General features: G+C 36.4%; 1 protein-coding gene across 3 annotated transcripts in view; it reads right to left on the bottom strand.

Annotated features, from left to right (window-relative positions):
* Positions 1–5,133: 5,133 nt before the first annotated feature.
* Positions 5,134–13,052, bottom strand: part of XIRP2 (xin actin binding repeat containing 2) — a 70,594-nt gene continuing 62,675 nt past the window's right edge. For 2 of the 3 annotated variants that reach the window (XM_007118562.4, XM_028478616.2), the window contains 2 exons: positions 11,529–11,662; positions 6,912–7,000 (listed from right to left, as the gene is read on the bottom strand). In XM_007118562.4, coding sequence (XP_007118624.2) covers positions 11,568–11,662 — 95 coding nt within the window. In that variant the 3' untranslated portion in view covers positions 6,912–7,000; positions 11,529–11,567. Of the gene's footprint in view, positions 7,001–11,528; positions 11,663–13,052 lie in introns of all 3 variants that reach the window. The other variant, XM_028478628.2, reaches the window with a different exon arrangement.

The raw sequence follows: 13,052 nt of genomic DNA, 5'->3' as shown, positions 1-13,052 counted from the left end.
ATCACCATGAGAAGGGCATGCTCAGAATCACATGCTCAGGTCACAGGAAAAGGATGAATCACCTACTACAGAGCTGTCTCAGCTAAGCACAACCGAGAATACAGCTCCCAGAAGACTTGCTGATACTTGAGTGAGGCCAGCCAAGACAAGCAGAAGCACCCAGTTGAGTTGGGGAGAGGCATCTGCATCATCTTTGAGTAAGAGTTTAAGTGTTAACCTTTAATAGGGAGGAATGGGCCACTTCCATAGGCTCAGGTCGTTCAGAGGAATCTGGGGATTCAACATTTTTGGTTGCATCAGCCAACTTATCTCCATCCATGTTCTGGATCCCATTCTTTTCCAAACAAGTCCCTGACCTTGGCAAAAACTTTAACCTTCCATGGGACTCAGCTACTCTTACAATTAAACCACATTTAGCCTTTTATTGTTGATTAATACTTTCAGTGTTCTGTTAATTTTTCCCCCCAGAGTGACAGGGTTTAACAATGGCCACTCAGTTCCATTTTCATTGCAGTAATTGATATTTCTCCTACACGTCTGAAATATCTGATATATGGTACCAGCTAGGGATTTGCTTCAATCAGTACAGCCATTCTAGTTCAACAATGCTGGGATTTTTAACAATTGCACTGCCATCTTGTGCCCAGTGACAGGCAGCAAATATTTTAGCTCCAAAATATCATGCCAGTGTCTGCTTTCTTGGGCCACTCCTAGCACCAGCTGGTCCAGGTTGGGTTCTCAAAGACATTGATTCTGAGACAGAGATGAATTTTGGGGATGTTTTATTAGGGTGTGCTCTTGGTTCCAAGAGCAGGGAAGGGCTGGGGAAGAAGGCAGACTGGGCAGAAGAAGTTGAGTTGTGTTGTAGGCTCAGTAGAGACCTCAGCCAACCTTACAGGGAGATTGACACTGGAGTGACCCTTCAGATTTGTGCCGGGTTGTCCTTTCATTGATCGTTACTGAATACAGTCCATGTTGAGGGAAGTGGCTCTCTTTTGCTAGACCAATCCTGGCAGGGGTCTGAAAGAGAAGAGGTTTCTGTGGGCAGTACTTCCAGCATCTGGGGAAGTAAATCCTTCATTCCTGCAGGGGGAATCTTGGCTGTGCATAGTAGAATCCATTACCACATAATTACATCGAAATAAGTTATGATTTTGGCAAAATGAAGACAGTTTAGCTTTCAAATCCCCAAATTTCCCACCTGTTTATTTACTGCTATTTATTTTGAAGTCTTCCAGTTTAAGAGAACTCTTTGTGGTTATACGTTTTCTGGGTTGTTTCCCTCTACATCCATAAGCATCAGCTGTAATTAGTGGGTTTTTTTTAATGTTTTTTATTCCAGTCTGAGAGCTTATATGGAAGGTACCATGATTTATTCTTAAAAAGAAAAATCACTGTGCTAACACATACCAAGGGTTCCATAATATTTGTGGAATGGCTGTTGACTAGGGCACCACAGTCTATATTTGTCAGGCTTTCTATCCATCAGTTTACTTTCTACAAAGAGGTACTATATTAAAAGATAATGATAATGATCCCATTGTAGACAATCTATGACTATTACTTTCCCTCTATCACTTCATTTGCATACAAATACCTAAAGTTTTGGGCTTCCCTGGTGGCGCAGTGGTTGAGAGTCCGCCTGCCGATGCAGGGGACGCGGGTTCGTCCGCCTGCCGATGCAGGGGACGCCGGTTCGTGCCCCGGTCCAGGAGGATCCCGCATGCCGCAGAGCAGCTGGTCCCGTGAGCCATGGCCGCTGAGCCTGCGCGTCCGGAGCCTGTGCTCCGCAACCGGAGAGGCCGCAACAGTGAGAGGCCCGCGTACCGCAAAAAAAAAAAAAAAAAAAAAAAAACCTAAAGTTTTTAAATTTCTCATAATATTTTAGGGGGGAAATATCCATGGTAAATGAACCTTGTTAGGTAGCTTAAATTAGCCTTCCGAAAGGACTCCATCAAATCTGAGATTAAATTACTTTTAGATTATATTTATCCAAAAATAGTTCTTGTCTTCTATTAGAGATAATTTCCATGGGACTGAGACTCCAAATTCTTCAGTACCTCTCATATGTTCTCATGGCTCTTATTTTGAATCTGAGTATTACATTCATGGCCTATTTCTGAACTCCATGTAAATTCAATTTTTCTAAAGTAAGATTTTATATTACTGTTAATACCTGCAGATTTTTAAACTTTTACATTAGATATGGAAATCACCCTTGGTTCTCAATAGCATTTCCAGAGAGGAGAAAATATATTGCACTTCTCTTTCACTGCAACATCTGTGATTGTCTTTAAGTTCATTTTCTTAGCAATGGGAAAACTTTTCTCCTCCTCAGTTGGATAGTGACTAGTAGTCAGTTACTAAAACATAGCAGAGAAAGTATTATTTTTCTATCTTCCAGTTCCTTAAAAAATTAATGTGCCTTTAGAAATTACTCTAGAGATGTTTATAGAGAATTGTTAGTCTGGGGGAAAATATGGCAGATGCACATGTTGGTTGCACATTAGGGACTGGGTAGTAGGTGTGCATTCTGCAGTATTATTGCACTGTGGGAAAACCATTGTCCTAAACCAAAGAATGTGCTGCCTAGAGTTCCAAATCTCTCACAAGTGTTGATTGTGTGGAAGCTGAAAAAGATAATTCAGCACAGTTTTCTGGGTAACAGAACATTTTTATAAGATTCATTGGAAGGTCCAGTCTTCAAAAAATAATGCAAAACCCCTTACATGCTAAGCTCTGCCATCATACAGCCTCCTCTGGTAAAGCACTTGGTCTATCATGAGCCCATTTTGATTCCTTTGAAAGAGAATTATTTTCCTGGAAATATTAATTTTTATAGCATAAATCTATATATGACCTAGTTCTGTGATATAAATCCCAAGTGAAAAATTATTGGGAAGTTTTTCATAATATTAATAGATGTATTTTAAAAAGACTCAAGGTGAAAGGTGATTACTGCTGTTATGGACTGAATTGTGTCCCCCTAAAATTAATATGTTGAAGTCCTAACCCCCAGTATCTGGAAAAGTGACTACATTTGGAGGTTGGGTCTTTGAAGTGATAATTAATGTAAAATGAGGTCATTAAGGTAGGCCCTAATCCAATATGACTGGTGTCATTATAAGAGGAAGAAATCTGGACACAGACCCATACAAAAGAAAGACCATGACAGAAAGAAGATGACCATTTGTAAGCCAAGTAGAGAGGCATCGGAAGAAACCAAATAAATTTCTGGTTGTTTAAGCTATTCAGTCTGTAGTACTTAGCTATGGCAGTCCCAGCAAACTGATACCCTGTCTGCAACAATAAGAAAATTTGCTGTATTTTGGATTTGTGTGTTTATCTGTACTTTAGTTCCTAAAGCTTGCTATTTATTTAGCTGAAAGATTTTGTCATAGAGTGAAACAATACTCATTACTAAATAAAACAATATTTGGACTTCTAAGTATATCTGAATTTTTAAAAAGTCTTACATGTCATCTAAGGAAGGTGATGAAATCAATAATTAAGATATTTCTGATAAAGAAGATTTTAAAACAATATGTTGTTGAATGAATGAAGGGTAAACAGAAGAACAATTCATATTTTTCTACTGTTTTCCCTGATATGTACCTTAGCTTATTTTAATCCCAAGTTTTAACATAACTGAACAGTGGACTGGGCTACCAAGATTAAGTGGACAGAGTCCCAAGGTAGAATTTTTATAAAGAAAGGCACTTTTGTAAAAGCACAGCTGACATTAAGAAACTGTATCTTTAGATACTATGTCATGATCATTCATAAATTATTTTTTCTCTATGGAAACATTTGTGTAATTTCAGCATATATGATTGTAGGTATAATGCTGTGTCTTTAAGAATATATGAAAAGCAGTGCAAAAGAGCACTAATTCAATTTAAACAATAATTTTGCTACTGTAGCCCCACAGCTTACTATTTTCTTGGCAGACTCTCACAGTATTCAATTAAATTGAGTAAAAATGTCCCCACAAAAGGTATATGTTGAAGCCCTATCCCCCAATGTGACTGTATTTAGAGGTAGGGCCATTATAGAGGTAATTAAGGTTAAATGAGGTCCTCGGAGAGGGGCCCTAACCCAATAGGACTAGTGTCTTTACGGGAAGAGGAAGAGACATCAGCAGTGCACCCACACAGAGGAGAGGCCATATGAGGACAGAGTGAGAGGGCAGCCGTCTGTAAGTCAAGGAGAGACACCTTAGGAGAAACCAATCCTGCTGACACCTTGGTCTTGAACATCCAACCTCTAGAACTGTGAGAGTAAATTTCTCTTGTTTAAGCCATCCACTATGTGGTACTTTGTATGGCAGCCCTGGTAAACTAATAATGTCTCAGGTATCTGTTGAGAACATACTAACAAGAGAGAATCGTTATAATTTCTAAAAAGAGCGAGTTTTCAACACTGCATTTTGGTTTGGACAGGCAATGGTTTGTGCTTATGTAGGAAAGTATGGGATAAGGCCTGTTTCATATACATACATTCTATATCACCAGGAAGCAGCTCATTTATATTCATGTTAGTTTTCTTCTTAGAATCATCAAATGTATTTGAGGAAAGGCAAATTCAGCAGAAAATTCAGAAGCCAAATCTTCTGTTTTCCTAACACAAAAAATTAATATCCATTAATTAGGATAAGAAAAAAATCTGACAAAATGTAGTGATATCACGTGTATGTTTATCAATTGAATATAGTAAGCAATTTAAAATGCAATTGGCATAATTTATTTAAGTAACTTCTAAAACCTTTCCAGTTCATTTGATTTCTGAGTATGGACTCCGCATTAATTTGAAGAAAACTGATATTTTTCATTACATGTTTATAGACATGTTCCATGATAGTTTAATATAGGTAATTAATTAAAGAACCACAGTAGTCTTTGTATCTTTACAAAAAGAGCAAAAAAGAGAAAGAATATTTTATACTTTCTAACAATACTGCGGCTTTGGTTTAGTATTTAACTTTTCCAGGAGTGTGTGTGTGTGTGTGTGTGTGTGTGTGTGTGTGTGTGTGTGTATTAAGTACTTGGCCCAAGACAAATACTTCCTAAATCATGGAAAACATACATACTCAGAATGACAATATATATGGAAAAAAGAAACACAAGTGTTTTGGTTTGCACCCCAGGTGATTTAATTTTATTTCAGCAGAAATTATAGAGGAAGTTTAAGAACAGTGATAAATATCAGCAGTATAGAATGTCACCAGTGATGTTATCTGGCACATTGAAAAACAGAGCAATATACTTAAGTGCCGTTTGACAGGAAAACAGAGCCATGTTGTTTCATCTCTTCGTTCCATTCAGATTCAAACCAATTATGAAAAACAACATATAGTGTAATACAAGAAATATTCCATTGTGATAGACATGAGATTTCTGAATGTTTACAAGTTCAACAAAAGGTTAGCAGAATCCCCAAAGTCCTATTTCAGGGCATTGATATTTCTCGGTGCCTGAGTGCAGACTGCAAGTGGCCAGAGATGTTTCACTCAGTGTCACTGTAGCACCTGTTCCTTTTAATTTGCTCTTCCACCGTGAGTTGTTCAAACTGGACCTCCACCGTGGGAAATGGAGGCTCAGTTGTAAATTCACTGCTTGAAGCATCAAAACTTGTGTTTCCATTAATATGTGCTGCTCCTATTGTTTCACCATGCCAATGTCTGATGTCCTTCTCCAATTCTCTTAAATACAAACATGGCATATTTTTAATTTGATCTACAGAATCTATTAAATTACTCTTAAAAATGTTCTCATTCTTCTTGGAAAAAGCAGCAATTTTCACAGTGTTAGAAAAGAAGAACTGTAGGTTTTTGTTATTTGAGTGGTTTCCTTTGATATTTAAGATATCTGTATCAGAAGAGGGCATTGACCTTTTCCCCTTTACTATGATCCTGTCATTGAGGCCTGACTTGGGGACAGATTGCATAGGACTGCCAGCAGTAGCTCTGTCAGTCTGTTTATCAAGAGCCATAGCCAGTACATTCCCCGAGTAAGTCTTTTCAGATTCAAATACATCAAGTAACTCTGAGATTCTAGAAGCATTTTCTAAGTTTTCAGTTTGATATTCATTTGCAGTGTAGTGCGCTTCACTTGACAGTGGCAATAGATTAGGAAATTCTAAAATAGATGTCTTCTGCCTGCAATTATTCAGATATGATGCTGCTACATAATTGTTATTATTATTCTTATTCAAATTCTCTTTACGATTTTCTGGCACCACCTCATCATCAGTGTTAGTAACCTGTAAAACTTCTGTACCATCAGGTTCATTAGTTTTTTCATTTTTCTCCTTCTCAGCACTCTGCACAACCACATTACTGTTGTCATGAAGATCCATGTCACTTTTCCTCTTATTCTTTGTATCTTTGGGCTCATTCCGCTTATCTTGCACATTCTTATTTCCTTCTTTCTTCTCATCTTTTCTTGCTTCATACATTTCCATTTCTTTGATTCCTGTAACATCCTCTTTCTGACACATGTGGATGGGCTGCAGGAAAGAAATGTTATCTTGTTCTTGTCCTTTATTTTCCACAGTTTTCATGTGTTCTATCAGCGACTCACTTTTAAATTCAGCGGATGTAGAGGTGGTCATTTCCGGTGGCCATTTAGGTTTACTCATTTTGAGCTCCTCCTCAAGGGGGAAGGTTTTCTTAGGCGTCTCCCTGGAAGGGGGCCAAATGATTTTTAATTTTCCCCTCTCCCCACATTTTCTCAAGTCCTCCCTTTGCCTTTCACTGTTACCAGCATCTAAATGTTTATTAAGCTCTCCAAGCATGGGGGTATTTTCTGCACTGTTTTTACACATATTTGGTTCTTCATTGGGAGTAAAGTCAACTGAGCTGCTTTGATTTTTGCAATTCCATCGATCTTTATGCTGTTTGTGTCCAAAACCTTCATCATAATTTCCTTTAGATTTGAAAAGTTGTTTAAAGTGAGGTTTACAATATATTTGTCCATGAAGTGATGCATAATTTCCCAAACTGCCAAAAAGAAAAACAAATTTTAACATTCTCAATATACACTGCAAATTCATAAGGAATTAGGGAATTGATTATTTCAAGAATGAGTCAGAGATTCAGCACAATTAACTTACTGGCAATAGGAATGTGCTTATTAACTGAACATTCCTGTTAGATAACAGTCACCACTAATGTCCTACATGATACTTGTCTCGGAGTATTTAGAATTTCATGCTGTATGTCAGGTATTGGTATAATAGGTATTATAGTGTAATGCATATGTAGTTATAGATGGTGTAAAATAATAGGACTAAGTCTTTGCTGACTCAGTGAATTGTGTGAGGGGTTTCAGCTTTCAATAAATCCTGAATAGCATACATGCAAAAATCAACTATTTGAGCTTCCTTGTTAACTGGATTTTGAATGAATTGGAAAGCTTGCCTATGCAATTTTTTTATCTTGTTTCTTTGGAGAGATTAACAAATAGAATGCCTGTTAAAATTAAAATCAAATTTAGTCAAAGGCAGCAGCATCATTTTTTGAATATTTCTGAACCTCCACATAAAAACAGAAAGCAAAACTTAAAACCCATGGATAAAGTTACAACAAAACTAAGTGACAAGGTATCCTCACCAACCCCAAAATACAAGGAGGTAAGCACAAACCAACAACAGCTACAAGACTAGCATAATAGTTGCATCTGTATGGGTGACAGTAGAGGGAGAAATGAAGGTGTCTAATGGACCTGACAATATGAGACCACAAAATAGGCAATCAATATTTCCTGGAAAGTGTCACATGCCAATGAGAGAGCAGCAGCTGAAATTGGGAGGGGTTTTGCCCGTTTCAATAGCCAGTGAGTGCGAAGGCCCTGTGGTAGGAAAGACTGAAGAGGCTAGAGAAATCAAACTCAAAATTTACCCACTGAGATCCCCTCTTAGAACAAGACTCTACCCTGAGAAAAACAATTATGGGAGTGGAATCAAAATTGAATTGGATAATGATGACAGAAATGAAAAGAAGGTCTCAATCAACATGGGGGAGAGGATCCAAGGCAGGAAATCCAAGAAGTCAAGCCACCATACTTTTTTGAACAGTATATGAAAACCAGAAGAGGCAGTTCTGTGAAGGTGGGAAAACCATCCTGAATTTTGCTTCCTTCCAAGATTTGGATAAACTAATTCCATATAAAAATGAGCAACAGGAAAGTATAAGGCCAAATAGTATATGAAGTTATTATAAGAAATGAAAGACTAAAGAGCATTATAATATCATTGCAGACAATGAAAACATGCTAGAAAAATGTGTTCTCAAAACATCAAAATTTTAACCTAATTTTTCAAAATGAGCTAAAAGACATTAAGAAAATGATAAAAGACTTGAAAGAACAGCATGAATTGTAATTAGAAAAAGTCAGAAACAAGGTATCAGATATCAGGAAGAAAATAGAAGTAAAAGGAAAAAAATCAAATATGTCAGCAATTAGAACTAAATTAAAAGACATAAAAGAGCAAATCCATAGAAAGCATCTTAAGAAAAATAGGAAAATCAAAAGCTGAAAATTTATAATCATAAATGAAAAAAGAGATAAGGATTTGAGAGATAATAGGAGCTCCTGAAGAAGAAAATAATGAAACAAGTTAAATACTAAAAAGCTATAATTAAAGGAAACTTTCCCAATATAAAAAAGTATGAAACTACATATTGAAAGAGCACACTAAATAACTGACATTATTGATCCAGAATGACCAATACCAAGAAGTATTCTAATAAAATGACTAGGTTTAAGAAAAAATCCTTTGTGTATCTAAAAAGAAGAAAAGACCGTATTACTTATAAGGGCAAGAAAATTAGATTATTATCAGACCTTTCCAACACTTCATGCCAGAAAAAAAAGAAATAATGCATATAAGATACTCAATGAAAGAAAATGTAAGCCTCCAATTTTACTTTCAGCAAAACTTACCTTCCATTGTAATGATCACAAATTGTTATCAATATGTGAGAACTCAAGGAATAAAGTTTCTATGAGCCTTTTCAGAGGACTCTACTTGAAAATAAGCTTGAACAACCAGAATGACTATGGAATGTCAACATAAGGACAGTTGACAAGCATTAAATAAATTGTTTTCTATAAACTGAGATGAAATGAGGGCAAAGAGGGAGATAATATGACATGCATTGGCTACACACTATGACACCAAAGACATAGTACGACAATTGAAAAGAATGGGGTGTGGGTGATCAGAGGGGCAAATGCAATTTTTTAATGCTTTGATAATCAAATCAGTGGTGCTGATAATTTTGTGATTCCAAAACTTGTTGTCCAAATGAATATGGGAGAGTCTAATTCTGTTATCTCCTTTTCCTTTGAGAACCGGAAGCCCTGAAGTGGAAGAAAGGAGGTCCAGATGTAATAGAGAAGAGGCTAAGCAAAAGGAATGCAACTTTGAATTCAATTCAGAAATATCACTATGAATTCATGATATATTTTTTCTTTATATATAAATATTTACTAGCTCTTAACACTCAAAAAGTTTAAAAATAGTGATCAACCCAGTAGAAAGAGCATCAAGATTGTAGTCTTGAAATATCATTTCTCACTAAAGGAAATCAAGGCTTGGAGAAATAACTGGTTCCAGTAAATGGAACAGTAAATGCACAAGAGGAACATGGGACATCTAATCTTATCAGATAATGAGGGAGCTATCACAGACTACTAAGGTCCTGTCAAAAGGACTCAGGAGACAACCTGAAGTGGCTTCCACTGGCCAGGGATAGAATAACTAGAGTTTCAGTAATGATGATAATTGCATCTGATTGAAACCAATCGAATATGTGTAACTCTGTGAGTTTATAAAGACATTAAAATATTTTAAAAGTGGTTATCTCTAGGTGGTAAGAAACCATTACATTAAATTGTTAAATAAATAACTGATACATTGACAAAACTGGTAAATAAAGGGAAAGAATTATGTACTTATTCTGCCTTTCCTTTATCAGTTGTACCCCTGTGTAACCAAATAGCAAATGAGGGGAAGCATCTTCCATAAAAGTATTCTCATAATGAAAAAGGAAGAACAAAATTAGAGTATCAGCATTTTGCAAACATCAATTAATGGATATAGGTATTAAGCTTCAATACCTGCTATGATCACAAAATGAGAAAAGCAGACTGCCTATGTTCTTTCAAAAGGAATCAAATCTTAGTTTAAACTAGAACCTAGATTCAGCTGACAGTTTGTTGAAAATACAAAGGATAAAGGAGCATGTGAACTGCACTGTGAGTGTGCAATCAGCAATTCCAGTCTGTGGAAAACTCTACCAGTCAAATATCCTGGGTCCTTCACAAATAGATTGTAAGAAATGAAAGGAATGGATGGAAAGTCTATAGATTAAAAAGACATGAAAGACATATCAGAGTTTTAAAAAAGGACAAAACTAGAGTATAGAATCTAGGAAAGCACATTTGGATAAATAAAACTATAAAAATGCAAGGAAACAATTACTACAAAGGATACCATTTACTCACATGCAAGAGATAGGTTGTGTTTGGGTGGGGCCCAGGGAGGAAGGAGCTTCTGGAATGACTAGCAATGTCTATTTCTTGACCTTGATAGTGGTTACAATATGTTCACTTTATAATAATTTAGCGAGCCACATACTTGCTTTGTTTGGTTTTTTTGTATTTGTGGGTTTTTATATAATAATTTTTAAAAATAGCAGTCATTGAATAAATATTTTTGAGTCCTTATTGTATATCTGCATTTACTAGGTGTTGGCAAGACAAACATTAATACATTTCCTACAGCCAGTGACAACTACATTAGATTGTGTTAAGAACGGGGCAAGCACAGGGGGTGCTGTGGTCCACATAGGGGAGTTAAAGCAGGTTTCGTCAAAGACATAAAGTCTCAGTTGAGATCTGAAGGATGAGTGGTTATTAGATGGGTGGAGAGCTGGGAGAGAGGCATGGGAAAACTCCTCCAAGGAGCAGCAATAACATTTGGAACCAGATAGATGTGAGAGAGAAAAATAATGATTTTGAGGAACTGAAAGAAATTCATGAAATGTAACATGCAACGGGAGGAAGGTGTGTTGGGAGATGAGAAGGGACAAGATCTTGACGTGCCTTTTAATTCATATTTAGATGTTAATTTTGGGGAGAGAGGAAGCCATTATATGTTTGAAACTGAGAAGGGCTCTCAGATTTGCATTTTAGAAAGATCATTCCCCCTGCGCTATGGAGCATGCCATTGGGGCAGGTTGGTGGTGGTGAGAGTAACACTTGGTTTTTCTTATTTATGTGATCTCCATGCTGGGACAAAAGGGACCCTTCTGGATTTGATTAAGAAAACAAAATGTCAAAAGGAAAAGGTCACAGCCATCCTGAGCAACACATAACGGAACATGACCACATTCCTGTTTGGTGTTGTTTTAACTGATGGCAACAGGATGTGGAAAAGTTGACATCTTTCTAGAGACATGATGTTATAAGTATACTGCAGACTCTTCAAATATTTGTGCCCCAGACCACAAAACATTTTACCTCAGTTTACTGTTGCAATGGTGGCAGCGGAAACAGGATTTATGAAAACTCTGCCTGTCTGCTACTAGGCACTCCATTGGATAAACCGTCTTTTGACAAAGTATACATATTTCCTTGTCTTGGAGCTGCAGTTTCTAAAAATAAAAATTTATAAAAGCTTATGTAATATTGTCTTCAGTCACATTGTAAAAACAAAACAAACAGCAACAGCATATTAACTGGCCATGCAGTTAGAGTAGGAAGCGCTAACACTACTGCCCTGGATGTTGCTCTTCTGGATGCAGGGCATCCCACCATCAGGTTTAAGGTCCTGGTACAATCAACCTTATTCTGGTCTCTATTATTTATACATTGTAAACGTGGATTTTATTATTTAAGGAAATATACATGAGTATAACATGTTCATTAACTTTAATACATTAAAAAGAATATATAGGGAACTCAGCCATGAGGAGCCCTGAGAGCACTTATCATTCTAAATAACTCGGCTTTCCATATATATAAATGTTTACACCTAACTTGGTCCAAAATGTTTGTTTTTAAAGCATTCTGAAGAGATTTTTCCAAAATATATACATATCTTTTCAGCTGATACTGTATTTGTTTAGATATTTTCTTGATGACTTAGTGTTGACTCTCTAACACCAATTCTTTTTTTTTTTTTTTTTTGGCACGAACCCGCGTCCCCTGCATCGACAGGCGGATTCTCAACCACTGCGCCACGAGGGAAGCCCTAACACCAATTCTTAACTTTAAGACGAGCCTCCTAAATACACTGAAATGTTCAGGGCCATTTGTCCTCAATCTAAATGGCTTAAGATTTTATGGCTCTGGGGATTCTTATATCTGCCTCTTATGATTTTCCTACCTCCACCTACGGTCACGTGCTGCTGCTTGCATGTGAATGCCAGGTCCTATGAATAATAGTAGTTACATTACTAACCAGTGTTTGTATAATGGTTCAAAACTGACACAGAACTTTCACCGGAGTATTGTTTTGATCTTCACAACAATCCTGTGAGAATAACTAAGCTTCCATAGTAGTTATATACAAGAGCATATATACTCAATGTTCTTTATATTAAAAAAATATATACACTTTAATGCTTTGATGCTCAATTTGCGCTACTGAGAAATCCCCTTTGTTTATTTTGTTCTACTAGGAGACACACTTCTATATTTAATACCATTTTCCTTGTGTTTTTTGTTTGTAGTTATCTTAGAAACTGAGCATTTGAAATTAATTAGACAGCTTTGCTTAATTATGCCAGAAGCAAGTACGTTAAGAAATCATATTAACCTGATAAACTAGACACATATGTTGCAAATATGATAGAGGCCAGAATTATTAGTTTCAGCAGTTTTTATTTTTAAACTTGCTATTTCAATCTGTCCAAAAGAATGCACTACATTAATTATGTCAAGTCTTTTCATTGTGAAGCCTCATTAACTGTAAAAAGCAGGAAAATATAAAGAAATGAGCTGTTCTCTGACATTAAAAAATTTGTACTAAGTTCATATGTT

This window comes from Physeter macrocephalus, chromosome 2 (assembly GCF_002837175.3).
Source record: "Physeter macrocephalus isolate SW-GA chromosome 2, ASM283717v5, whole genome shotgun sequence".
NCBI lineage: Eukaryota > Metazoa > Chordata > Mammalia > Artiodactyla > Physeteridae > Physeter > Physeter macrocephalus.
Note: the sequence above shows the minus strand (reverse complement) of the source record. Positions and strands in the feature narration are given on the sequence as shown.